Below are 27804 nucleotides of genomic sequence, written 5' to 3' on the forward strand. Positions count from 1 at the left end.
ATTCTATTAATGAAATTTTAGCGTTTCGGTCACCACCATACGTATATCTGACGTAAGCATAAGCATTCGTGGGCGCCATTTTGTAAAAAAGTACCTACCTACATGTTACAATTTGACATGTGAAAACTGGTAACATTGATGCGACTGACACTTCCTTGGCCAATGACGAGTGGTTTTTTGACCCGTGTTGCCAGTTTAGATTTGTTAAATTGTACTTTTATAAAATAACGCCCTGACTGGCCTTATTTATTGTATAATCATAATGTATTGATGTATTGGTTCCCATATATTCCACGACTCTTCTCTTTCCGCACAGACTCAAATTAAAAAATAGTGGAGTTGACTTTGAAGATTTAATTAAATTTTTTGGCAATACACATATTGCAATTTTAGGGAATGACTTAAAAATCCAAGAATAATTTACAACCAAATTTCAATTTCAGGGTATGATGGCAACGCTAAAATATACGGCCCAATACCGTGATGTAGGTACACAATAAAATCATAAGAGGTATTTACAAATATAGCCTCAAATAAACCATACAATTACACAGATAATAAATAGTACTTTTGTAACGTAAATAAATTTTACCTTCTATCCAATTCCAAATAAATACACTAAAGCTTATGAAACTTATATCTAAAATGAGTATAATTATTATGATCATAATTATGCAATAATATAATGGTTACTAGGGTTATTAATTCAAGGCAGCAGAATAAAGGCTGTAGCTTTTATTACGCGTTTGTACTTTTACGGCTTTTTTACCCTCTCCCCACAAGATGCTGCATTTTCTAAATACTTTTTTTTTTCAGGACTAAACGCATTCACTGCCAACTATTTTATAGCACTACATGCGTAGCCGACTCTAGCGTTTTACCGCTTTGTAGAGGAAAGCGACTACGAACAGAGCGCCCGCCGAACGGGTTACCGGCACTTAATGTGTTAAACTTTCTACATAAGCAAAATTCCATAAAACCAGTTCATTTAGCGCTGAAAAGGTAAGAATTAAATTTAGTATTCACGAATTAATAAAAAAAGAAACAGTTATACCAATATTAAACTGCCCAAAATTAACAATCCCAGACCAGTAAAAAATCAGACCGTTTATACCGAATGTACCAAATTATGTACCGAAGTGAGTTGATCGTACCTTACGAGACTTTAATTTGTGCCCTTTTAGGGCCTCCACTAAAACATGCGCGAGTGAAACGAGTCCGCTTATACTATTAATTCTATAAATTGTATATACAGATGTCTACCACCATCCAAAAATTAACAATGATCCACTTTGGCCAAGCTTCAATCAATGGCGGGCAAGGGCGGCAAGATATTAGGGGCGGCAAATTGTGACAAAAAATTCGTTGATGATAACAAGAAAAAAAAAATCTCAAAATGTAGTCAATATCGTCGGGTGACAAGCAAAAGTCACTAAGTACTATCAAAAAATTAAAGTAACAATGCACTTTATTACACTTGTAACACGGTTTATTGTCCAATAATTTCAATGGTGTTAGTTAGTGACTTTTGCTTGTCACCCGACGATATGATGGATGCTGAGAAAGGTGCGGCTACAGGGCCTGGGGCCTAGGGCGGCAAAGATTGAAAATCCGCCACTGGCTTCAATGCGTCACGGTTCAAGAACTTGCATACCATTTTCGTTACATTGCGGTAGTTGGTCGATCGGCTGAATTCATTGTAAGGTGGTGGTACGAGTGCTCGACATACTAATGCCCAATAGATGACACTCTGCTGTCACCTCTATTGATAATGAATTAAGTTTCAAAATGACATGTACTGGGACCGCGTCGAACCAGGCGTGGCTCACTCCTCGATTTCGTCGCTTTGCTACAGGTAGCTAAAACTACATCCGTTCGACCCCAATTTTGGGGTTTGCCATAAGCCGCGCGTGGCGCTGTCGCCACCTAGCGGCCATATCTGTGCTGATCGTGACAGACGCGTTTTGTTAGAGAGTGAGTCTTCTGTACCTAGTACTATTATTTATTCTGTGGTCGAACACCAGTACCACCACCTTAAGCTTTAGTGTGATTTTACATGCAAATTCTTGAACCGTCTATTATAACTGGAGCTTATGTTTCACCGGTCCTATTGTCTATATGTCTGTAATCAAATCTTGGAAGCCAAATTAGACCCACTACCAATTATTTAATTATTGAGCTGAAACTTAACATACTTATATAAGTTGGTATGTAAGTGGAGTTGTATATAAAATTAAATTTTAAGAAAAAGCTTGTTTAGTATAGAAACGTAAGCGTGTACCCGCGCATGTTTTAGCGGAGGCCCTAATATTATAAAAAATGTAAATAGTAGAAAAAACGCATAATTAAAACAATATACACTAGAGCATCTAATGAGATTACATGTCTTTGCAGATGTGAAGAGGGACGGATTCTTCGCAAGAGTTGAGACGAGTTCATAATGAAGACTGCTTATGCCCACTGCAAAATAGCGTTCCTATTTTTTAGGTAGCGTTACCGAGATCACGACAAGATGTTTTTCACAATTCGAACGCCTTAATTCATGTACAAAAATCGCGCAAGCATGCCAAAACGAGCCTTTGAAAGTTTTGAAACATGGTTACATTGGCATCGTACGCCATTACACTTTGACCGCAAAAGAAGGCCCCAGACGCGCGCGGTTAGTTTAATATTAACCTTCGTGCATTCTAATAAGGTTCACAATGGCTCGTTAGCTATAATAGACGTGGCGTTAAAGGGTAAGAGTTCTTGGCGTTGTGTATGTCGCCATACACTACCCGGGACGACTTTAGGCGTCTTTGGCAACCAAGGCTGGCGTGTAAAGAACACATTCAAAGTATTTAGAGGTACTAGATGGCGTTTGCTCCCAGCAGTAATACAATATGTAGGACGTTACAGCCTCCCACATCACTAGTCAATAAAACTAAAAGAATATGAAGATAAGCAGTCTCTATTGTTCACTCGTCTCTCGCCAGTAGCACGTGGAAACGAACTCACGACACGTGACAATATCACAAGGATATAAATATGGGTTTAAAGTTCAAAACAATTATGCAATATTGAGCGTTAGTACCAAATAGTCAAAAGTGTTTTCCAAAAAAATATTTCTTACAATGAGCTTGTAAAACGTTGCTGTAGCAGCTTTTAATTTCAATTTAATCACAGTAAATGTAATTTTGAAGAGAAGCTTTCGTTTCCCTTAAACTCTTAAAGCAATAGTTCCCAACCTTTGCGTTGAGCCAAGTAAAAAGAGCCCTTTTAAATTTTGTGGTGACAAGATCTTTGAAAATCTACGGGTTTGCTATATTGCTGTTAAACTTTCCGCACCATCCTAGTCTTATTATTGCTATCTTGGGTTGGGAACTTCTGCCTTACAAGGAATCAGGTGTCAGCACTGATAGAGGTATTTTGAACCAAGGCAACTTATTTTCTGTGATTGGCACTTTACTGCACCATATACTTACTTACAAAGTTTTATTTTTGTTAAAAGTGTTTTTTCTCAATTCAAAAGACCTATTCTACTCATGCGACACCTATCGGTAGTTTGTGACATTACACCTTAAATAGAAGAGACCGCAACGCACCTGGTCTCGACTTGGCACTCATTATATTGCATGCCCATCAGGTTCAACCAGAGACATTTTAACAGACTGCTAAATTTCATACAAAAAATGTGTATTTTCGTATTCAGCACCTCTAGACGACGTTGGGAAATTTGCTGAGACCGGTTCACAAGATGGCGCTGTTATTTGTATCTGTTCCTAGCGCTATAGATCATACCTATATATGGGACTGAAGCTTCACGTATAATGACGCCATTTCGAGATACTACAACAAAGAAACGGTATTTGTATGAAGATTAGCAGTGTTTATTATTTAATTGTCTCTGATACAACTTACAAATTCACATAAGCTTTAAAAAATCGATATTATCACTTGTCACTTGGCAAAAGTTTTGAGCGTAGATACTACAATTCACTAATAACTCTAAATCCGAGTAATAATAACGATTTTTGGAGTTTAAGTAACAATCATTCGATGGACTTCGAATAACCTAATGGAGCATTTAAAACAATATTGCTTTACACAAATTTGTCCATGACAATAAGTCTACCCCCACTAACTACTACAGTCCCCTACGTATACTCGTAGAAACGTATCCCTTAAAAACGTGATCATAATAATACATTTTTCCAAGTGCAAAATCTACATTTTTTGGTCATAAATATACTGATATACAAATATCGTTACGATAGACTATACATAGCTTTTACCATTTATTATTGGTAAATAAATACATGTCAAATTACATATTTTACAACAATTAGGCCGCGCGGAGGCCCGGAGTAACTAACATAAGGAGCATTCCATGAAATTGTCTACCGTTTGTCCCGTAAAAACGCGAATTTCTGAAGATTTGCAGGTATAAGAGTTTCCTTTTCTATGACAAATGGTCTAAAAATGCGCACAGAAAAATAATCGCCTGCTTCAAATGCCGAAAAAAACTCGCAACACCGGAATTAAAATGCGTTTGTACGGGACAGCCCGTGGAATGCTCCATAAGTGTCTTTCATATTATGCACGCCGATATCACAATATAACACTATCACTGTAGCATAAGTGATTCAAGGTTACGGTTAAGGATGGTGTCTTTAACGGAGTTGAAGACGACCTCAATGTTGTACGTGTCTATGGCTGTTGTGAAGTGGTGATACAGTGTTGTCTTTGGTTCCCGGCGAACGTTCGCGAACATGTCCAGCAAGAACATTTGCACGTCCGCCAAGTTATGCGGGTCGCCAGCGAACTGGGGGTAGTACCAGCGAATGTCCGTCTCTTTGCTAGCGACCTTTTTCGCTAGTAAGTCTGACTTGTTGAGGAACAGGATTATGGAAATGCCTTTGAAGTTGACGTTGTTCACGATCGTGTCGAAGATGTTGAGCGCCTCTTCGAGACGATTCGTTCTCCTGGAATGAAAAAATAGAGAAATTAGAAAAGCGTATACGAACATAGTACCACAGAATGAATAATAGTACTAGGTACAGAAGTATTACTCTCTAACAAGTCTAACATAACGCGTCTGTTACGATTAGGACAGATATGACCGCGAGGTGGCGCAAGCGCCACGCGCGGCCTGTGGCTAGCCACCGAAATTGGTGTGGGACGGATGTACTTGTATCTACTTTGTTACATCGAAATCGCGAAGTGAGCCACGCCTGATAGTACACCAAATAGTTTGCTAACGCCTCACAATACATAAATTAATAACGGTAACGGTAGGTAGATTAATAACGGGCCTTCAAATTTTCAAAGTGCGGTAGCGACCCCAAATATGTATTTATAATTTTTGAAAAAGAATTACATTGGTTTTTTGTGTTAGATTTTACATTAAGCGGGAGCCCCGTAGAAAAATATAACTTCGACGAAATAAGGACCACCCTAACGTCCATTCCATACATCTTAAACTTACACAGGCTCTCAGAAATAACTCAGAAAAAATATGTTTATATATTTTATAAAAATATAGATGTAAATAAAAATACCATTTTTGGTTAATGCCTTTATAGTTGCTAATAGGAATATTTTAATAAGCAAATGATAAGAAATTTCAAGAAATGTACTGTGTCACTTTTATTTTAAACTGGCATAACTCTAGCAGATCTTTATATCGTCGGGTGACAAGCAAAAGTCACTAAGTACCACCACAAGTTCATATACTGAAAGAAGGTCGATTTTTGTTTAATATTTTAGTATTAGTGACTTTTGCTTGTCACCTGACGATATTATAAAAGCAATCATAAGACATTTCCATATAGACACAAGATATCTTAAATTCCAGTGTGTCACCGCCATCGTGAATAAGCATAAGAATTGCGTAAAGCGGATTATGCATAATTATGCACACCACAGATACTTATGCGGCAGTGAGTCATTTCGTGTTTATAAGCGAGGAACTAGTTTAAATCTGCCCTATTTTAATTTTATTGCAGTAAGGCAAACCTGGGTAAATGGGACCTGAGGCCCTACTATGAACAACGAAATTTCTTTACCTGCCTCACTGCCTGTCTATCGCACAAATATGCAAGAGCTATAGAGAGGCAGAGAGCAAAACTTCGATTTTTATTATTCACGGTAGGTCCTCTGAAAGTCAAAGCATTCGTTGCGATAATAAGTCCGCTGCATAACGGGAAACCCTCAATAATAACAGTTATTACAGGAATTAGGTACCTCTTTCAATTAAAATCAGTTTTGAAACTATTATGTCAATACAAATACGAAGTCGATAAAAGCACATATTCGTTTTTCAAAAGTGTATAATTATACTTACGGAAATTAACCTGTATAGTTGGGTGTTGTGTACTTTATACTTCAGTGTATATACTCACTTTTTCCAATTACTATTAGACTGTGGTACAGACATTCGTAAACTAGTCAAATTTAACATTTCATTAATAACTAATTATCTTTAACATTTAGTTTCACACAATTAAATGGGAAATGAATTTTATAAATTAACACAGCTATTTTTAACTTCAAAAACTAGTCCTGGAACTCCGCATTTTTGATACCATGGGATTCCATTTGCCCATGTTTCACCGTATGAATATTCAAAGGGAAGACATTAGCGGCCGCGTGAGGATACCACAACTAACTACGATTTATAATTAGCGAAATTACATAAGCGATTAAAATTTTATGATGTTGTTTGCCTTCGTAAAAACAACTATGTAAATATCGATACCGTCTCAGCGCCCGGTTTGAAACTGCAATAAAAACTTATTCAAATATTAAACGTCACTCTCGTATGAGTTCTTATTAGGAACACATTGCTTTCTCTGATTTTATTTAATCTACAGTATGTGTCTGACCATGGGGCTTTAATTCCAGTTCTTGATTTTACTCGCTAAACTGAGCTACTTTTACTATGGGACCAACCCTAAAATCGGGGAATTTTTTTTGGATTTTCCATAGAAAACGTCCACATCTGATCAGCCAACATGTATGAATAAGTAAAATATTTTTCGGTATTTCGGGATTGGTGCCATGATAAAAGTAGCTCAGTTTAGCGAGTAGAATCGAGCCCTGGATTTAAAGCCCCATGGTCAGTAACACCCTATATAAAGGCTCATGAATCCTGTAGCTTAACCTTTTAACGCCATAGAATATTTCATCGAGCGTGCTCGTGTCGCCGGCGGTACGAAGGTCATGAAGTTTTGTCGGCGAAATGAGCCCGAATTTGTTAATTTTTGTATATTGGTTAAAAGGTTAAGAAATAAATATTCTCTCTCATTCTCATCTCTTTCACTCCTGCTACGACTATGCAAGTGAGAATGAGAAGTTTTACGCCCCCAGTCGTCATTTTGGTTTGCGGATAGTATAAAAGCCTACAGTTCAATGTATTGTATTTCCGACGAATCGTCTCTAATTCACCGTGACGTATTTCATGACTCGCTTATAATTTTTGCACATGAAATTGCAATAATTGAATATTTTTAGTCAATCATGTGACTGATTTTCTAGTCACGTAGACACAGAAGTGTGGTTAATTAATACCTTGTAATACGTGGGAGCCACTACAAATAACCCGCTGACTAAAGTGGTTAAAGTGAAATGACGAATGATTTCCCTGGAATTAATTACGTTTTCAGAAGTTAATGTTTATTTCAAAAGGGTGTACTACGATTTAAGTTGTATAATTCAGCATTATTCATCCGTCATCATTCATCAACTCATCAGCTACAAGTAACATTATGAAGTTTTCGACATAAGCTTTTGTTCGCTTCTTATATTAAACGTAAAAGAACCAAACTTATATTTTTTCTTTGCGATTAATATGAAAAAGTGTCCCGCTTGAAGCGTGTACTTTTTTTCTTTATAATGAAAATAACTAGTTTCTGCTTAACTAAATGAATGAGGAATGGGCGCATTGTTGCCGACGATTCCTGCATAATTTTAATTAAAAATAACGGTCGGTATCACCAAGTGTTTTTATCATTATAAACAAACAAACGACGTGCGAATCATGCGCCTAACTCCGAAATTAATAAATGAAACTAACAAGGAGATTACTAGAGCGTCGACGTCAATCGTAGTATAGGTACTGTAATGAGATGAGGCGTACATAATGCGTACAATGATGGAGTCACTAGAGTGACACATCTAATTGGATACGGGTAAACCACTTCATCATTGCTTTTATAAATGTGTGGGTAAATATGAAAATATGCATAGTAAGCGTTGATAAAAAATATATTACAGATACACCAGGAGATGTCTAGCCTTGCGGCAGCGGATAAATAGGTATTCAACGGCAAAACGCCTCAAATCTAAACCAACGTATCTGTCTTTCCGCAACACCTGCGGCGGTAGCGGTCATCCTTCACCATGCCTGTACGTTCTAACAAGTATGTAAGTGCGAAAGTGACAGGCACAGTGACGCTGGGGCTGGTCGAAGTCTGAAGACAAAATGAGGAACAATATTGACGTGACCGGGTCAAAGCACTGTGTCCACTACTGCCGTTGCGTCCTCTGCCCGCCGACGTCCACAAACACGAAGGGCACATTGTTTATATTTATAGTACCGTAGAAGATCCCTATAGTAGCCTTGTGTAGTGGAAGATGTAGCAAACTAACCTGTCTTCAGACAACACCTGGTCGAACTCAGACGAAGACACGAAGAACAATATCGACATGACCGAGTCGAAACATTGCGTCCACTTCTGCCGTTGCGTCCTCTGTCCGCCGACGTCCACAAACACGAAGGGCACATTGTTTATATTTCAGTACCGTAGAAGATCCCTATAGTAGCCTTGTGTTAGTGGAAGATGTAGCAAACTCACCTGTCTTCAGACAACACCTGGTCGAACTCCGACGAAGACACGAGGAACAATATCGACGTGACCGAGTCGAAACATTGCGTCCACTTCTGCCGTTGCGTCCTCTGCCCGCCGACGTCCACAAACACGAAGGGTACATTGTTGATGTTGATGGTGCACTCGGAGATGCCTTTGGTGGCTTTCCGACAGTGCAGGATGTCTTGGTGGGAAGGCATGTAGTCTGGTCGCGCTATGCGCTCCAGCTCGTCAAAGAAGTAGCTTACAGAGTCGCTCTGGAAATAGAAAGGGAAGAATGTTATGTACCCTGAATAATAAAACTTAATAAGCTTATTTTTAGCTTAGAGTTTGTTGGTTTAAAGTGTGTGTTAGCTGAGGACAATCTCATAGGGTTTTATAGAAGCTAATGGATTAGGTACTTTGTAATCATAAATATTGCAACTTCTTTTTTCACGAGACAGTGCTGTGCTTTTTGATAAATTAGAACGGCTATCTGTGCGAAATATTTTGTTTACAATCTCCATTGGCACACGCCAAAAAAATTATACATTTTTATCCTTTTGCTCAAAGAAGCCAATGTGGCATATTTGAATTTCGAATAAAATTTCAAAAGCAGCTTTCCGTGTACCACAATCGTTTTCCGGTTTAACCGCCTTCTAAAACTCGGTGCACGTAATATAATCTTATTGTAATATTCTCAACAGGTGTACAGAATTGAATGGCACATGGTGAAATCCCCTGGCCTGATTTGGTATTCTGTAGCATTCTGCACCCACACAGACATGGGCTGTTAGCCTGCTATTAACCGCCATTGCAGTAAGAGGACCAGTATAAAACCGCCTGCGACAATTTATAACAGAGCTGAAAGGACATAATCTAGTTAAATCCTGTAATTATGACTAATCAAAGCGGAAATTTGATTTAAAGCAAGTTAAGTTTTTTCTACAAATATTAAAATCTTTTATTTTTTAGCTTGCAGTCAATAATTGGTGCCAGTTTTGACCGTCGTGGCAGAGGGATGGGACTGCCCCTAATCACACTGGACCTCTCAACAGCAACAATATATTTGACGTTGTCAAGCTACGCGCAATATAGTTGAGTCGCTCGCGGCACAATCCACGTAGGGTCATTTTTGAGCTCTATCACAGAATAAATAATAGTCCTAGGTACAGAGACTTTTCACTCTCTAACAAAACGCGGCTATAACGAGAGATATAAGCGCAAGCGCGGGCGAGCGTCCGTTCCGGAGCGGTACGCGGCAACTACTATGGCTAGACACCAAAATTGGTGTGGGCCGCATGTACTTGTAGCGACGCGACGAAATCGCGGAGTGTGCCACGCCTGGCTATAATCAGACTTCTATAGTTAAGTAATGAATTTGTTGGATGTGAAGATGAAATGCAATATAAGGGTCAAGTTATAATGACAAATCGAGTTTTTGTGAATCGCATAGCTGCTGATTGCTGACTCGGCCGCAGGTTTCGCGGAACGACATATACCGGGAAGGTTTCGCAATGTTGGTCTACAGGTCCTAAGAATTGTTGGCTAACTAAGCACGTAACTATATTTGTTGTTCCAATGTAAATACCTATTACAAGAACTATTAGGTATGTTAAGTTCTCCGTTGAACGGTCCAAAAAAGGAAATTAAACCAACCTGTAATCATATCCCTTTTAGTAGGTACATTTTTACCATCCTCATCATTTCCTCGCGTTATCTCGGCTTATTGGCACGGCTCATGGGAGTCTGGCCCGCTTGAAAAGTATGTAATCCTAAGAATTGCATAAAGCATTCGTTTTTACGTTTTAATATTCATATTCATATTCATTTAATCCATTGTAATTGATTGTATATGATGGGATTGATGTGTTAAGTCTAAGACGAAATTTAAGCTGTTTTCAGTTGTCAGCTGTCGCCATGTACTTCTCTTAAACTCGGGAACAAGGTTTGTTTACAGACTGTACATATCTTACAATCAGTTTCATATCTCTGATTTCTACGTACCTACTAAAAAGCCCGATAAAACATTATTTAATCCCTCAAGCCGCTGCAACTGTATTTTAGCGTACTAACAAAAACACAGCATGTTTGTAGGTACTTAACAAGGATTCGCTAAATAAGTAGATGTCAGTGGCCCACAAATGAGTCCGTCACGGTATTCGTTGTGGATTTACCGTATGTGTCGTAGGTGCGAATTTACGCTAAGTCACTTCTGATTGGTCCAATTTCGTGACTCCGCTGTTGTGATATTTCACATGTTAAAGTCAAATAATGTGTATACAGTGTTATTTTATTGTTCTACAGGTACCTATACTCGGTGCTGCTCGAAGCATTCAATAGCCGGTTATCACTCAACACAGCGAAGCAGCATCATCATCATCTTCCTAACGTTGTCCCGGCATTTCGCCACGGCTCATGAGAGCCTGGGATTTGCTATGCTTGCTTGGCTTGGCAACTGGTACTAAGAATCGGCGTAGGCGCTAGATTCTACTAAATTTCATCTGACCTTCCGACCCAAGGGGAAATTAGGATTTATTGGGATTAGTCCGTCTTCCTCACGATGTCTTATTTATTACAGTAAAGTTTATAACGCGCAACTTGCCAACCCTAGCGAGCTGAAACTCACCGTGCTTTGTTTAGGGATGAACAGTATATTTACTTCAGCAGTCAAACATAGATTTTGTTAGACAGTGGACCTTCTGCATAATTAAAGTGCTTATTACTTTTTTTACACTGTATACTTGGGCCAGGTAACGTGACATATTTATAATGATTATGAAACATGTATTGAAATTGGGTTATATTTGACGATTTATTCAAATTACAAGCCTTAATGGCTTGTAATTGAATAAATTCGCTTTAAATCTACGCTTAATCTGATATCAACACGAAACCAAAGCACTTTCATGGTAAAAACGTTGCCCAATCTAGGTTACAGCATGCCATAATAAACGTTTAGTCTATCTATAATTTCGAGAAGTAAATCATACCTGTCGTTGACTGACGCTGGTATTCGAATTTGAATCTTGTGTCTTTGACTACAAGGTTCGAATTAGAAATAAAATGTCACAGTCAGTCTAATAAGTCCACAGATTTATATGTACAAGATTACTTGCCAAAGTTTAAAAATAATAACACCGTTGCGTTTTGAGTGTCATTGGAACCATTAAAATAGGGAAATAAAGTGTACAAATCGCAATCGTGCGCATGTAGTAGTAGGTAATTTATGTTACAATCTAACCTTTGTAGGTATCTCTCCACTTAAGCCGTCCACTGACTAACAGTCCGCCGGACGATATCGGCCAGTCAGATGTTCGGAGCTGTCAAATTTTTGTTCTAACTGACAGGCCGATATCGTCCGGCGGCCTGTTAGTCAGTGGTCGGCTTAAAGCCTTAAGGGACTTCACTGACAAACTGACTAACGTAAACTCCTAAATAAAGTTAAATATTAGTACTTATGTTTAGGCATAAATCTAATCTAATCTAGTTTTTAATTCATTAACTGGTTGCCTAGGATAGAGGCTATGCCTAATTTGGGGCCCCAGTTCATACTGTTTTATATAAAAGTATCGCTGTATGCATGCAACCTCGACTTTATGTTAAACCCACTGTTAAACCCATTTTTATATGTGCAAAAATAAAATAAAATATTTTTCATTTTCATTTTTTCATTCTAAGAAACAATCATAACCAAATTTGTCATATGGCAATTTCTGGCAGATTTTGATGAACTGCTGCCGATCTCAAAGTGATTGGTCGTCGATGATTTAAGAGCCCATTCACGTGCACATCTAGAGCCACTGCTAAATAATAGTGATTATTTAAATTTAACGACAGGTATTTAAAAAAGGGACTGCTACGTACTTGTACTGTATTGAGTATTTAAGTACCTTTTGAATACATCAAACTAGTTTTTATTTTGATGGATTCGTCAATCTATGCGTCCAAAGTTGCAACCAACCGACTTTATAAGTAAATAAAAGTACTTTTTAAATCCTAGGAGTAAAATTCCTAATAAATAAATTATGTTAGCGTGATTATTTATCAAACGGAATTGACTATTTTACAAACAAATTATTGCAGTGGCAACATTGTGTTACTTTTTTTTATTTTAGGTCTTGAATTACGTTTTGCAGTATAGATCGACGAATCCAGCAACATAAAAACTAGTTTGATGTAAATCACGATTATTTAGCAGTGACGCTAGTGTGCACGTTGATGGGCTCTTAAGCGCAGCCTCCTTATATGGACCATCTTAGACAAGTGGTCTGTCCGAACGAGTGGTCAGGCCGGTTCAGACCCTATAAATTAATGGTGCGACGTAGTGACGTAGACATCTCTGTCGTCAATGTTAAATGGAGATTATTAATTAACTAATGCGGTAGTCGGGCAGATAGAAATAGAAATAGTTTATTCGTGGCATAAAAAATAGGTAACAGACAAAGAGAAAAAAAGAGGAACAAAAATAAAAAAAAATTACACATTAGTGATAGATAGTGATGAATTACTACTGCTGTTCTCAAAGTGTACCCGTAAGCACAGAATCGATAATAAATAGTAAGTCTAGTGTAAAAATATGGGTGCACAAATCATCTCAAAAATATGTCCCATAGCTCTTATGTCAGCGAATTAAGGCCTATGGGACATATTTTTGAGTAAGTTGTCTACACCCATATTTTTACACTTGACTGTACAGTAAAGTGCAATGGAGTAATTTTAAAAATGGCAAATATCTATTAAACTAGAAGCGCTTTCTACTGTATTACATTAACAATATTAACAATAACGTGCCTTGGTAAGGTAAAGATTGCAGTCCTAGGTAAGTGAGTCTGGTTAATTTTATAGATATTTGCCATTTTAATTTAATTAAATACTCCTCCCACCCGCCGCCGCACCAACTCTATTCTCAAACAATTAAAAATAGAAAAGACCCAACGTCTATCCGCAACCTGCTTACAATGAATATTGCGGTATTTTGGCCATGTTGCACGCAGGGATACCAGCAATTTGGAACGCCTTATCGTGACCGGTAAAATAGAGGGAAAAAGGTCTAGGGGTAGAAGTCCCAAACGATGGTCGGACCAAATAGCGGAGGAACTAAAAACACCTATCAGCGACGCACTCCACCAAGCTACAGAACGGGGCCGGTGGAGACAACTAATTGACGGAATCAAACGGAGTCACGATCCTCAGCAATGAGGGACCGATTGAAGAGAGAGAAATACTCCTCCATAAATACCAAAAAAGAATGGCTACACATGCAAGCTCGACAAGTCTTAGATAGGTAGTCCCCATCCCCAAGTCTTAGAGGTCTCAACACTCTCATTCTCAACGTCAAAAAAATTGAAGAAATCCAAATGGGTGACCAAAACAAAAATATTGAGAACCGTTGATGACCGTTCGGTTCATGCGTCCTATTGTCGATTAAATATATTGACACCGATCGAACATGCGGGTTGTGTTATTAACAACGCTAACGTACTACTGAAACAAACCAGTATTAAATATGTATGACTTGAATAAGCTTATAACCTTTTTGTCGAATGATGGTGCCTATGAACGTTCCTTCAAGTATTATCTTTTGGTTGGACTTAATTAAAATAATAATTGAAGAAATATGTTGTACCGCATTTTTATTATAACTATAAACGTTTAAATAAATAAATTATGTGCTAAACTTCCCTACAAACGTTTTACGTGACGTGACAGACATCATTCGACGGTGCCATTCTGTATCTAAAGGGTACTTAATGTCGGTTGTCAATAAGGCGCTGTTTCTATATGGCTTCAATTTGAAATCAACGTTATCGACAACCGACAATGCGGTACCTTTTGATCGAAATCGTCACCGACGCAAGAGATATAGTTTGAACTGTGTCATTTCAAATATAGACAGATAATCATACTATCTTTGTCTTACACTAGTATTAATAGCACCCAAAAGAAAAGGTTGAGTATAGTTTATTTTGTTCTTATTTACTGACAAATTTGGTTTGACAAACTATAGTTACCAACTTACCACTATTAGGGGGTCGGCGTATACTAGACATGGGGAAACAGTCAGGAAGAAGTGTTTTGTGAATACGATAGATGGGATGTGGTGTGGGAGGCGCCCGCTTAATACACAGCAGGATACATTTTTGACTATTATGATATACCTATAATGAAATAAATAGTTGTTTATAGTTGAGTGACCCAACATTAAAATTAAATTTTAACTTGACATATATTTAAATGCATCTCGCTCGCACCAATATGTAAGTGTAAGACCGAACACGATGCAATGATAAGTACTAAAATTAAAATAAGAGATCAGATTTCAAAATTTTAAATGCCGGCCGCTCCTATTAAAATAAAACGATATAAAAAGGCTCAATCTAACAGCATGAACTTTAAACCAACATGTAGACGACATTCATAACTGTTTTCTTCTTATAATTAAACTTAATATTGCTCATTTAATAGCATAGGATACAGTGATACCCAGGTATCATAAAATTCTTTCGATAAGAACACAGAATCGGTTTATACGCCACGCCCGATGGCACAAGACGAACGTTGTTCAGAACGATAAAATGGTGCTGCTGCATTTATATCGATTAAATACGGTTTGATCTTTGATTATTGTTGTATACTGAAGGAAACAAAACAATGCGACATTAATTAATCATGAGTATTGACTTCGCAAAAAAGAATGAGAATGAACTTGTCGCCTTATAAAAAAAATGGATTGGTCATTGACTTATTTATAAAACTTCGCAACCTCTTACAAACCCCCTGTAAAATTTAGTCTCCTAACAGAAATGTCAAAAAGACGGATAGGGACATTAGGGAGTCTAGTTCAGAAGTGAAGGGATGTTTTTTTAAAAGAAACAGCGCGGTGGGACCATTCAAGAATTCCAGATTTGATGGACACCCCAGCGTTTTTCATAGTTTTGATGTGCAGCGACACGCGTGCTAAATTCGACCAAAATGTCTAAGGTATTTTACATAATGCCGGACCGTTTACAATTTGCCTGGTTTAAATCGTCGATTTGACAAACGTTTATGAATAACGCCATCGTTAACTTTTACACTTATTTAATTCATCAAAGTAACCATTTCACTTGGTTTGATATCTATTCATTTCAAATCGAGCCCTATTTCGCTCCGCAGATCTAGCTCGCCGCTCATTGAAACATATCAGTGTTTGAAATAAACAAACCATTCATTCGTTCATTCAGATTACGCCCTAGATTATCTGAACCTAGAGTAGAGATACAACTGTAAATCTCATAATAGTGGCAATATATCTTGCAATTGTTACATACTATGCGTTAGTTGCTTTTGTAAATTTCCCTATAGATCACATAGACCAGCCATTCTCAAAGTGTGTTCCGCGAAGCCTCTGTTGGGGTTCCGCGAAAATGTACTTGTAATAATAAGAAAAAAACCAGCTCTTCTATAGGTATATCTGGTCCACAGTGATGAACGAAAATGTTTAATTTGGGGTTCCGTCAAATATTTCGCTTGCCGAAAGGCTTCCGTCACCAAAAAAGTTTGAGAATCGCTGACATAGACCGAAAGATTGGGCGGTCCAATTTGCGTTGGTTCTATTTTATTTTGATTGTTTGTTAATACATAGTAGGCCTAGCACAGGAGCGACGCGACATTATCTCGGCCGCGCGATAGACTACCTGTCCCTCTCTAATCGATGCAATAGAGTCTATGTCGCAATGTCGCGAGCGAATTACTGTCGCGCCGTTCCTATGCTAGGCCGTCAGATTTGTATTAGCTTAATAATCGAATAATTACCTACCTTACAAATACTTTAGTATTTATTTTGCCCTTATGAAACTTGTCCGTGTAGACACGCGATAGTCCTTAATCTTGTTATGGCATGTCACCGCATATGCTAATAAAATGTCAAGCGAAGCGAAATAGGTTCAAATAGGTCATAAATTGTTAGTTGATAATCGGAACTCACTAGCTACCGCTTTTAGAAATCGCATGTCTCTCGTCTCTATATAGGTACCAAATCGATACATAATTACGACATTTACGACTTCTGGGCTATAACCGCGAAAATCGAAGTTCGCAAATTGCGGGGATTTATCTCTGTCACTCTAATTACGCCTTCGTTGGACTAAAAGAGAAAGATCCCCGCAATTTGCGAATTTCGGTTTTCGCGGTAGCCGCTCTGTTCCAAGTAGGTATTTGTTACTTTGGCAACGGCGTAATTAGAACAAACGATGGCTTTACAGACGAGACATTTCAAGTAACGGATTAAGCAAAATAAGGCGTTTAGATACGGTATGTAGTTTTGTGAAGGTGCTCATTTCAGACCATTATTGGGAACGAGAAAAATACGTGAAATATTATTGTTTGAGCATATACACAATCTTCATTAAATGGAAGGCCATGCCAGGCGTCCTTACTCCTTAACCACGAAACGATGTTAAAGATACAATCAATGTCATAAAAATACATACAATAATCTATACATCTTTTAAAACAAAGTCCCCCGCCGCGTCTGTCTGTTTGTATTTTCGAGATATTATTGTTATGAGCCTGTTGTGTCCCACTGCTGGGCAAAGGCCTCCCCACTCTTCTTCCACTCTTCCCTGTTTTGAGCTACATCTGGCCAGTCTCTCAAAAAGGAGTCCAAGTTATCCCGCCATCGCCGACGAGGTCTGCCGGATCCCCGGTTTGACTCGTGGGGCACCCACTCTGTGGTTAACTTGGCCCACAAGTCGTTCGGCATGCGGCAGACATGACCAGCCCAATCCCGCTTGGCCGCTTTTCGAGCTACATCTATTATCTGAGTTTTAGTTCGAGATATTAACAACACAAAAATCGATTCGTCCCTTTTTCGCCTAGTGTTTTTTATGGCAGGAGTGACCTACTATATCTCCAGAGGCCTTACCGCAAAAAACACGAAATTTCTTAAAACATTTCTTTTCTTTTTTTGTAAAACGAAAATCGAAATTTCGTTATTGCCTCTCTATCGCTCTTGCATAATCGAACGATAGAGAGGCAATAACGAAATTTAAATTTTCGTTTTACAAATGTTTATTTCTTAGAACTACCATATTCTAAGAAATAAACAATTGTATTTGTATTTTGTAAGGGGGGGGAGGGGGAAGTCTAAAAAATCGAGATTTAGTGTGATGTAATTAATGAACGACCCCTTAGGAATCTCATAACAATCCCTTATTGAAAACTAACATTGCTTATTTCTATTTGCACTAACTAATTACGCTACATCTCTAACAAAGCGAACATTGATAACCCAATTAATTTGTTATGGAAAGCCGTTATTTATTACCCTTTCGTAATTATACTCACGAGCTATGAAAACGGGTCACTTAGTATTCAATTCTCATTTAAAGTGTGTCCGTTTGAATTGGCGTTGAGTGTAATATCCGCCTTATGAAACCCGTTGTTTATTTACTCGTATGAATCATTATAGTTCGTTTTTTTTAGCATTAGAAAGAACTCCACAGAAGCAAGCGTGCAGTTTTTATCAGGCTCTTTAATTGTTAATAATTATTAAATTATCTAATGTAGCATGGTCAATACATATAATTTACTTCAAATTATTACCGCTAAAAGTGCCGGATTTGGAACCACAAGCTTACTTCTGCCAAGTTCTTTCTAATGCTAAAAAACACGGACTATAGAGAACGTTAATTAAGCCCTAATAGTGCTAAGGTTCTTTTACTTCGCACCCAGCAATTAGTAAAGTCGCCATCAGATATATTAGAGCGGCCAATGTGTTCATAAATATCTCAACATGCACTTGAAACAACACATCTGGAAAGAAACTTTTTTTTAGATATTTGTGAACACCTTGGCCGCGCAGATATATCTAATGACAATGATGACTAAAAACCCGTAAGATACCAACTATGACAATTACCTAGAAGAATTAAGTTTGTTCGAGATAAGATTATCGAACGAAATTACATTACAGTTATGCAAAGATATGAACACATGTGTTATAAGTTATAAGTATGTACGTGTAATTTGGTGCGTCTGCTGTCAAAGATATGTATACTCTTATGTGCTTTATAGCATTGTAATAAGAGTTGAAATGTACAAATATATTTAAAGCTCGTACTTTATCTACTCTTATGCGGTGATTCATTTACTTGTTGTGATGTAATGTAGGGAACAGAGAGGTTTTTTATTCCATTTCGCAAAAAGTGGATTTTAGTCGGTTCCGGGTGGAATTCTGTGCACATATCGCGCGGCATATATCTCTGGGGGCCTAGGCAAGATGACAATCGTTTGCGCCAGCCATAACGAACGAAACGCCTAGAGAGGCTATCTATCACTCATCGATAGAGACCGCGCTAATATGGAAGAGTGATAGAGGCATTAGCGTTGCGTTCGCTATGGCGCAAACGATTGTCATTTTGGCTAGTGCCCTGGCCATAATTCGGAATGTCAAGTCTGCTACATGTCTCTGTTACGGCCACCCCACACTAGCGTCGTAGCGTTAGCGTCACTAAGCGTCAGCGTCTAGTCAGCGCTATGGAAAAAGGCGTCGCTGCGCAGTTGCGCCAACGTTGCGTCGAGGGGGCAAGCAAGCAAGAGGAGCAGCCAAGTTGACTAGACACCGACGCTCGGAAGAGGCTTGTGGTGGCTCTTACCCTTACCTAGGGTTGCCAGATCGAAAGGCGCTATTATCGGGAAAAAATATCAATTTTTCGGGATATTGGGACTTAAGTCGGGAAAAAAAACATTCAAATTAAAGTAATTGTATTAAAAACAATGATATTTTACATTATTGGCACTACGTCAGCTGCTCTGCCCATAGACGTTTTCATATAAAAATAGTATAAACTCTTTTAGATCTTGAACTAAAAAAAATGTCTTCGACGCGGGTCGCTTGATCGCTCGACGACAGTTCGGAATCTGAAATTATTGTTTTATATCGTGAAGCTGTTTTTCGGGACAGTTTTCACTTTGTCGGGAATCGGGAACACATGCTAAAAAAATCGGGAGAATCCCTACAAATCCCGACCATCTGGCAACCCTACCCTTACTATGCGTTTACCGCGACCATTTACACTAGCAACTACGTCAATGCACTCTCAATGGATCTCGTTCATAGGTACACTCAACTGTAATAATATTGGTGCCCAAATCATCTCATAAATATGTCCCATAATTCTTATGTCAGTGAATTAAGAACTTTGGGACATATTTTTGAATAAGTTGGCTACACCCATATTTTTACAGTTGACTGTACCAAATGTACAATACATTTGCTTATGGAGCGAGTGAGACGCGCTGCGAGTTTACGAATTATGTCCGTGAGTATTGAGCATACTCATGTAAGGGTACTAGCATCGTATGCCGCAAATATTAGTCGGCTATCGTGATTTAAACGGTCCCAGATGTGGTGAATCACTCGTGTAGACAAATACGTAGACCATAAGTGGTTGTACGTTTAGTTAAATGTTTATTAGAGGAAGAGCACATTGTAGGCCGTTATTACAAGCTTTTATTAGTTATACCGTTAGTTGTTTCTAGCCTAAAAAGACTAGCAGCCTTCCTGTTATTGTACAGTCGACGTCAAAGATATGTTTACATTTTTGCACTTTTGCTTCTTTGTAATAAAAATAAAGGCGAAAAATGTAAACATATCCTTGACCTCAACTGTAAAGAGGAGTACAGAATTTAGATTTTTCCAATTTTCAATAAACATAATTTAAACGCCAAACCAATAACTGTGGTCGGTCTTTGAAATTACATAACTTGTATTTGCAGTGTAGTGCCTAGCTTTTTTTTCTAAATAATTTTTCGACCCAAGGTTTTGCTCAAAGCTAGTAGTAATTATCATGTTCGGACTATTTCGGACCGCATTCAGGTACGAATTGAGAACCGGCGACGCGTTCTGTCTTTGAGTCGCTGACTTCGAATGATACCTTCTTCATACATGTACATAGACACCAGTCGTGTCGCCGCGACGTGTTTGCAGTCGCGACACGACACACGATTTCCTTTACCAGAGCTACAGGAAAATAGGTACCAAAACGAATTATTCCATCTAACACCACGTCTCGATCTCGTAGGTATGAGCGTATGTGAACATATAATTGTAATTACATTCCTTATCTCTTTAGATTAGTCATTGGCCTGTTGCGTCATACATCGGTAGCAATAGCAACCGACACATTCGATTCTTAAACATCTTTAAAATAATCACTTGATCTTGGAGGTTTATTCAGAAATTCAGATAGATGTGTAAAATATTTTTATTTTATTTTATTTTTATTGTCAATTTTACTGACTGACACCTGTTTCTGACTAGGTACTTTATGTTTCGAGCATTTGCTCCTAACAATGAATAAAATGAGACCATACCAGTCCTTACTAATATGTACATATTATAAATACAAAAATAACTCTGCCTGTCTGTTACCTCTTCAACCGATTTAGATGAAATTTGGTGTGGAGATTCTTTGAGGCCCGCGGCGGTAACACGGTCGCATTTTTATCTCCTGTCATGCCATGCATCACTTTCGCACTTACGTATTTGTTAAAACGTGACAGGCAGGGTGACAACTGATAAAGAGCGGACCATCTTAGCCTTACAAGAAGAACGGAGACGTTTTTATCAATCAGCCGAAGTCGCGGCCAGAAGCTAATTAGATATATGAATGCAAGTGCGATACACTGATGATATATAGAAATTCAATTGGTCTAACATTCTATTTATAGTTATATACACCTCTATGTGCAATTTACCGAGCATGATAGGTACCTAATATACCTATAGATAACTATTGCATGATAAATGTTATGCATAAAATCTAGTAGCACTTGATCACGTCCGATCAATTTCTTCATAGGCTATTACAGCCATTTCACACTTGACATTTATACACGGTGTAACATGAGTAAACCGAATAATTTTAACCACGCATTTTTGAGGTCAATTTTTTGAATGTATTTGTACATAAACAATAAATGTTATTAGTAAACTTGTTACTTAAAATTGTTTTTTTACATTTTTTTTCGTAAAACCTTCTTTAAATTGCAAAGTGTTACTTGTCACTTTTTGACATCTATCAATAAGGATATTTAGACCAAAGAATATAATACTCACTAGGAGAAGAACGATAACTCCATACAAAAAAATGTCCCCTTCAAAAGTTCGTTTATACTACTAGCGCTCGGTAGGATACCATAGTAATTAGAATTGACAACCTGTTTAGCCTAGCGCCCCTAGCGGGTATTGGCCGTAATCCAGTTCAGGATGCTTATGGTCCTGGGTTCGAATCCCGGAGAGGGAATTTCTTTTTGTATTATTTTATTTTTTGTTGGGGTCAGGTTTTTAAGAGCCCATCAACGTGCACACTAGCGCCACTGCTGAATACATTAAACTAATTTTTATGTTACTGCATTCGTCAACCTACCCGTTCAAAACTAAAACGGCCGTTTTTGTTTTGAGCTCATAGATTGACGAATCCAGCAACATAAAAACTAGTTTGATGTATTCAAAAGGTACTTAAATACACAATACAGTCAGTAGCGGCCCCTTTTTTAAATACCTGTAAAATTTAAATTTAACTTAAATAATCACGATTATTTATTTTAGCAGTGGTGCTAGTGTGCACGTTGTTGGGCTCTTAAATTAGCATATCACAAATAAATAAAGAAATACGTTATAAGATAATGATTAGGTACTATATTTAAAAATTCGTCAAATATAAAAGGTTACAAAAAGTTACGTATTATTAAGATATAAATATTTTCATTCCTATTACCCCGGCTACTCACGTAACGATAAATCGTTGCGATAAAACTGTGCAGTCCGACTGTGCAGATAAATCGAACCGTGTGTATGACAAATCGTTACGATAATCGACATACACACGGTTCGATTTATCTGCACAGTCGGACTGCACAGTTTTATCGCAACGATTTATCGTTACGTGAGTAGCCGGGGTTAGGATTACTGTATATATGTTAGGAGCAATACATATGAATACATACATTGATATGGCAAATGGTTACAAGTTGTTATTACATCTATCCGGTTATCGGACATTTCTGCTCCACAGCTCCACGCAGCGTTCTTGGTCACCGGAAAACTAGTCTGTATATGCAGCAGATACGTGCCCTTTGAGCTTTTTCCAAGAAATCATATGACGGGCCAGGATTATATTATTATCTCAAGCTCAAGCCATGATTCACTTTCTAAAACAAAATAGTCACAAATTAAACAATATAATATAACTTCCTAATAAAATTACTAACGTCGCTAATTCCTAAAGTCTAAATTTACCAGCTTACTCGTAAACAATGAGAGGTTTACTTACGGGGATAGTAAGATTAAATTATTATATTTGAATTTGGTAATTAGTACGCTCATTTTTATTTAAAAATTGATATATTTCTTACCTTGAAATTATCGCTGTTTCTGGTTTACTACAACGGTTTCCACACACACATTAGGGCTTTTCATAATCCGGATAAGAATTGTGGATGAAGTCGCCATTGCCGGATACATAATACAGCAAGGAAGGAAGACAACGTATTAAATTTAACTAAGTCTGTGCGAAGACGCATTTAGATATGTTGCTCGTTCATATGAATAGTTTTTATTTTTAAATTAATAGGTAAATAAATATATTTCAAGTGAATAAATCGTTTTATATGAAAATTTATATTTTTGGCGTTAAATGACTTAAATGACAGCATTGACATTACAGACTTTTGTCTTGTCTATGTTCTTACCGGCCAGACTCAAATCAAGGCCTATCAAAGAGGCCTATTGACAAAGATTTTTTTTAAATTTTATCACGGAGGGTAGAGGCACGTCTACCCTTCATAGATTTTATGAACATAGACAAAGACAAACTGAAATAGATAATAATTTACATATTTCAAAAAATAAATAATAATTTACATATGACTTTGACTACTTCATAAAATACAAATCAATATATATTTGATAAAATAATTGGATTTGTTCCTAGAAATCGTATAGACAAAGCCAGTTCTAGCAATGTTGCTGTAGTAAAATATTTTTATGGTAATTACTGGCAATACAGCTCTAGAAACGGAGCACACATGTACAATTATGAAGGGTCACGTCATTCCAAGGAAGTCAATAGGCCTTGATTTAGACTACGTCCCATAGCAGCAACATTACCACCAAAAAGGCCTTTTACATTATGTTACAACAAAAACTTGTTTATTTTTAAATTAATATTATCTCTGAAACTAGGCGTTTTTAAAAAAAAGTTTATAGGACATTTTTGTCTCTAAATATGATCAGGAATACGCTGTTAAATTAAATTATTCCATAATAAACCAACATTTGTAACTCTTTACATGGCACTCTTAGATATTAGAGCCACCCCTCACTAGCGTCTCCTGTGCGTCGGCGTCTAGCCAACTCTATGGCTGCTGCTCGACGCAACGTTGGCGCAACTGCGCAGCGACGTCATTTTCCAAAGCGCTGACTAGACGCCTGAGCGGCTACCGCGAAAACCGAAATTCGCAAATTGCGGGGATCTTTCTCTTTTACTCCATTATCTTTATCTTTTACTCCGTAAGGGCCCTCTCCACATCTGGCGTCTTTCGAGCGTCGGCGTCTGTCGGCGTCGGTCCAGCGCTATGGAAAATGACGTCGCTGCGCAGTTGCGTCGACGCGGCGTCGACGTTGCGTCGACGTCGGCCATAGAATTGTAGACACCGACGCTCGAAAGACGCCAGATGTGGGGGGGGCCTAATTAGAGTGACAGAGAAAAATCCCCGCAATTTGCGAACTTCGATTTTCGCGGTTATAGCCCAGCACTCAAGAGTGTGAGTTTGAATTCCGCCTGAGGCTGTGAACTTTTCCATGTTCTTCAGTTATTTAGGGTTCTGTACCCAAGGGTACAAACAAGACCCTATTACTAAGACTCCGCTGTCCGTCTGTCCGTCACCAGGCTGTAACTCATGAACGGTGATAGCTAGACAGTGTAAATTTTCACAGATGATGTATTTCTGTTGCCGCTATAACAATACTAAAAACAACATAAATATTTAAGTGGGGCTCCCATACAACAAACGTGATTTTTTTGTCGTTATTTGCAGAACCCGTTGTGCGCGAGTCCGACTCGCACTTGGCCGGTTTTCATTTGCAATTTATTTAGCAACCAGTCCTGTTTAGTACATAATTGGTTAATTACCTAATGTGTAAATATTGGAACAAACAAGGTTTGATGAAGGTTGTTTGATGTGACTAGACACAAGACAAACAACAAATACCCATAACAATGATTCATGTGGTTTGGTGTTTCCAATTATGAAATCACAAGTTGTACAGGTGATGTGATGAAATTCTTTATTTATTTAATAAAAACAGAAATTGTTTTAGACATCCAATGTTTGAATGATTTTTCCTTATGGTTTATTTGAATACTAGCAACCTGCCCAGGCTATGCATGGGTTAACAAATTATTATTGTACATGTAAACCTTCCTCAAGAATCACTCTATTGATAGGTGAAAACCGCATGAAAATCCATTCAGTTTTTGAGTTTGTCGCGAACAAACACATAGACAGACACGGCAGGGGACTTTGTTTTAGAAGGTGTATTGATTATTCAATTGTTTATTGGATTTCAATCTTCATAGTATTTATAATCTAGCTAGGCCTTGTTTCAAACCAAGTCAAATCTAAAAAATCATTTCTTATTCAAGTAGGCCTAGAAACTAGCATATTCATATTATAAGTTTGTTTAATTTTGCCTTGTATATTTTACAAATAACAACCGGCATCTTATTAGACATCAGATGTAATGTAGTTTTAAGCATATTATCCAGATTGTGAGACGGAACCCAAAATAAAAAGAATTCTTGGATTATATTTTTTTATGTTAAAAGTTTTTGTGTCATGTTCGTTTTTAAATATTAAGTGCAATTGCATTGCAAAAATTAATGAGTATACTGCAGTCTTAGAAAATATAAGCATAAATATGCAGAAAATCTGTCACATAATTGTTAAGAGCAACTTATATAATAATTCATGTTTGTTTTGTTCCTATACGTTATTAAGTATATACAATATAGTAAAATTATTTAAAGAAAAATGAAACCCACAACATGGATGGATAATTTAAGTATTTCATCATTGAAATATTAAAAGTAACCACAACACTACAATTCTCAAGAACTCATTAAAAACGAATATCTTTGTATGTCACAGAATGATTACACCGAAGATAAATATTATTACAGTTAATTATACCACCTCCCCATTTAAAAAGTTACACATAAACACAAGTGTTGTTGCACCCTAATAAAATGTAAATAAAAAACCCCTGACACAATTATATTGGCAAGAAACTGCATTGTCCACATTAACATTCAGGAAAGACCACAACATTATTATTATTCACAGCACTGTCTTTGTTTATGTCATGATTTCTTTAAAAATTACAATGTGTTGACTGCTAAGTATCATAGCCTACCTGTATAAATGAATACCAATTATGCAATAAGATTAATAGGACCAGTAAGATTAGTCACTACAGAATAAACAAAGGATGTTTACTTACCAGTTGGAACTCTCTCCGCCTGTCATAGGCCCTCTTGATGGCCCTGTCGAGCCACAGGGAGTGTATGTGCGGCGCGTAGTGCATGAACAGCCGGCTGTCCAGAGTCTGCGTGCTGTTAAAGTGCAAAGCCTGCTGTCCCACATCCAAATTTCTAGGATTCTCCCACGGTATCGCCAATTTGTCCCTCGCGTCAACTAGAACTTGTATTCCTTTCACTATATTCTGATATATCACATGCTGGTACTCCCGCACCAACTCAGGCTCGAACTTCACTTTGTGTATGATCCTCATCTGTTTGAGGAATGTCGACTTCCCGCTTTCACCAGCGCCGAGCAGCAGCAGCTTCACCTGCCGTCGCAGTGTCTGCTTGTCCTTCTCTAATATCCGGTCGATCTCTTTGCTCCTGTAGCGCTGCTCGATCTCCTCCGGAGACAGCTTCAGCCGCAGCCAGCAAGTCAGCGCCTCCGTACAACAGGTACATGACCACAAATCGTTGGCCATTTTGCATGATTATCTACGCCCATAGAAAGTGAAATTAAGCACGTGATGTTAAACACATATTAAACGGTTCATTGTACACATATTATCGTAATAGCACTACGTATGCACTGATAAATATTTTTTTAAACTCAATTCAGAAATATACACGCATTCCAGTAATCACCCCTCCCAAACTCAAGAGAAAACTTGGGCTGCATCAGCCCATCGACACCCCATACTTTGATAAATTATGAAAGCCCTTGTTACCAACATTGAGGCATAGAAATAATCTTATCGAATTAAAATGACTGCTGTTGCATTTTGGTGGCACATACCATACTTGCTTTTAACATAGACGTATTATACTTACTTTTCTTTAGGTTGGTATGATTGGTAGTAAAACGTCAAACGTCATTTGAATTGTCGTGAACGTGAAAATACGTGGTTATTTTTTATTGTAATTGGTAAAATAACTTTAGCTGTTATTTAAATGGGGGCCAAATCTTTAAGGAAATGTGAAGTTTGTAGTGGGTGTGTAAGAAGACTAACTACTGACGCATTTTTGGCCAAATTTCCAACTTGATCCGAACAGGTCGGTAAACTGATGTTTGTATGCAATATTTTCATTTTTTACTTTGAGTCGTTAACAGTTACTAATTTAATTAGTTTTAGTCGTGTACAATCCATGATTAAAACGAAAATATTTTGTGAATAAAGTATTTTTAAGTAAAAAACTAAGTAACCTATGACACGAATAGTGTACGACCAATTTTATCGATAATCTCTTTATTTCAGATGTCGATTATGGGCAAAGCTGAGGAAAAGGAAATGAGGATTTGGCGTATTTATTTACCTATTCAAAAGCTGAATGGAAACAAGTTCATTTGTGGAAATCATTCTCCATCCAGTGCCTTCAATAAAAAGGGACCAGATTAAAAAAGAATG

General features: G+C 37.7%; 3 protein-coding genes across 3 annotated transcripts in view; 1 reads left to right on the forward strand and 2 right to left on the reverse strand.

The window, feature by feature from the left end:
* Positions 1 to 27804, reverse strand: part of LOC134665446 (thioredoxin domain-containing protein 17-like) — a 325334-nt gene that overhangs the window by 224779 nt on the left and 72751 nt on the right. The window lies entirely within an intron of this gene.
* The window catches only part of LOC134665424 (SEC14-like protein 2), a 127294-nt gene that overhangs the window by 43635 nt on the left and 55855 nt on the right, over positions 1 to 27804 (forward strand). The window lies entirely within an intron of this gene.
* On the reverse strand, positions 3129 to 27073 carry LOC134665426 (guanine nucleotide-binding protein subunit alpha homolog). Its single transcript, XM_063522392.1, has 3 exons — positions 26380 to 27073; positions 8838 to 9106; positions 3129 to 4964 (listed from the first exon to the last, which is right to left on the reverse strand). The coding sequence occupies exons 1-3, from the start codon at positions 26878 to 26880 to the stop codon at positions 4607 to 4609; spliced, it is 1128 nt and encodes a 375-aa protein (XP_063378462.1). The 5' UTR covers positions 26881 to 27073; the 3' UTR covers positions 3129 to 4606.

The sequence above is a fragment of the Cydia fagiglandana genome, chromosome 6 (genome assembly GCF_963556715.1).
Source record: "Cydia fagiglandana chromosome 6, ilCydFagi1.1, whole genome shotgun sequence".
NCBI lineage: Eukaryota > Metazoa > Arthropoda > Insecta > Lepidoptera > Tortricidae > Cydia > Cydia fagiglandana.

Bases quoted from the DNA above. Each gene is read 5' to 3' on its own strand.
- LOC134665426 (XM_063522392.1), bottom strand. From the start codon at position 26,880: ATGGCCAACGATTTGTGGTCATGTACCTGTTGTACGGAGGCGCTGACT. The intron at 9,107-26,379 runs GTAAGTAAACAT...TTCTATTTCCAG, and splicing joins GGCGGAGAGAGTTCCAACTG to AGCGACTCTGTAAGCTACTT. The intron at 4,965-8,837 runs GTGAGTTTGCTA...TTTTCATTCCAG, and splicing joins CAGGTGTTGTCTGAAGACAG to GAGAACGAATCGTCTCGAAG.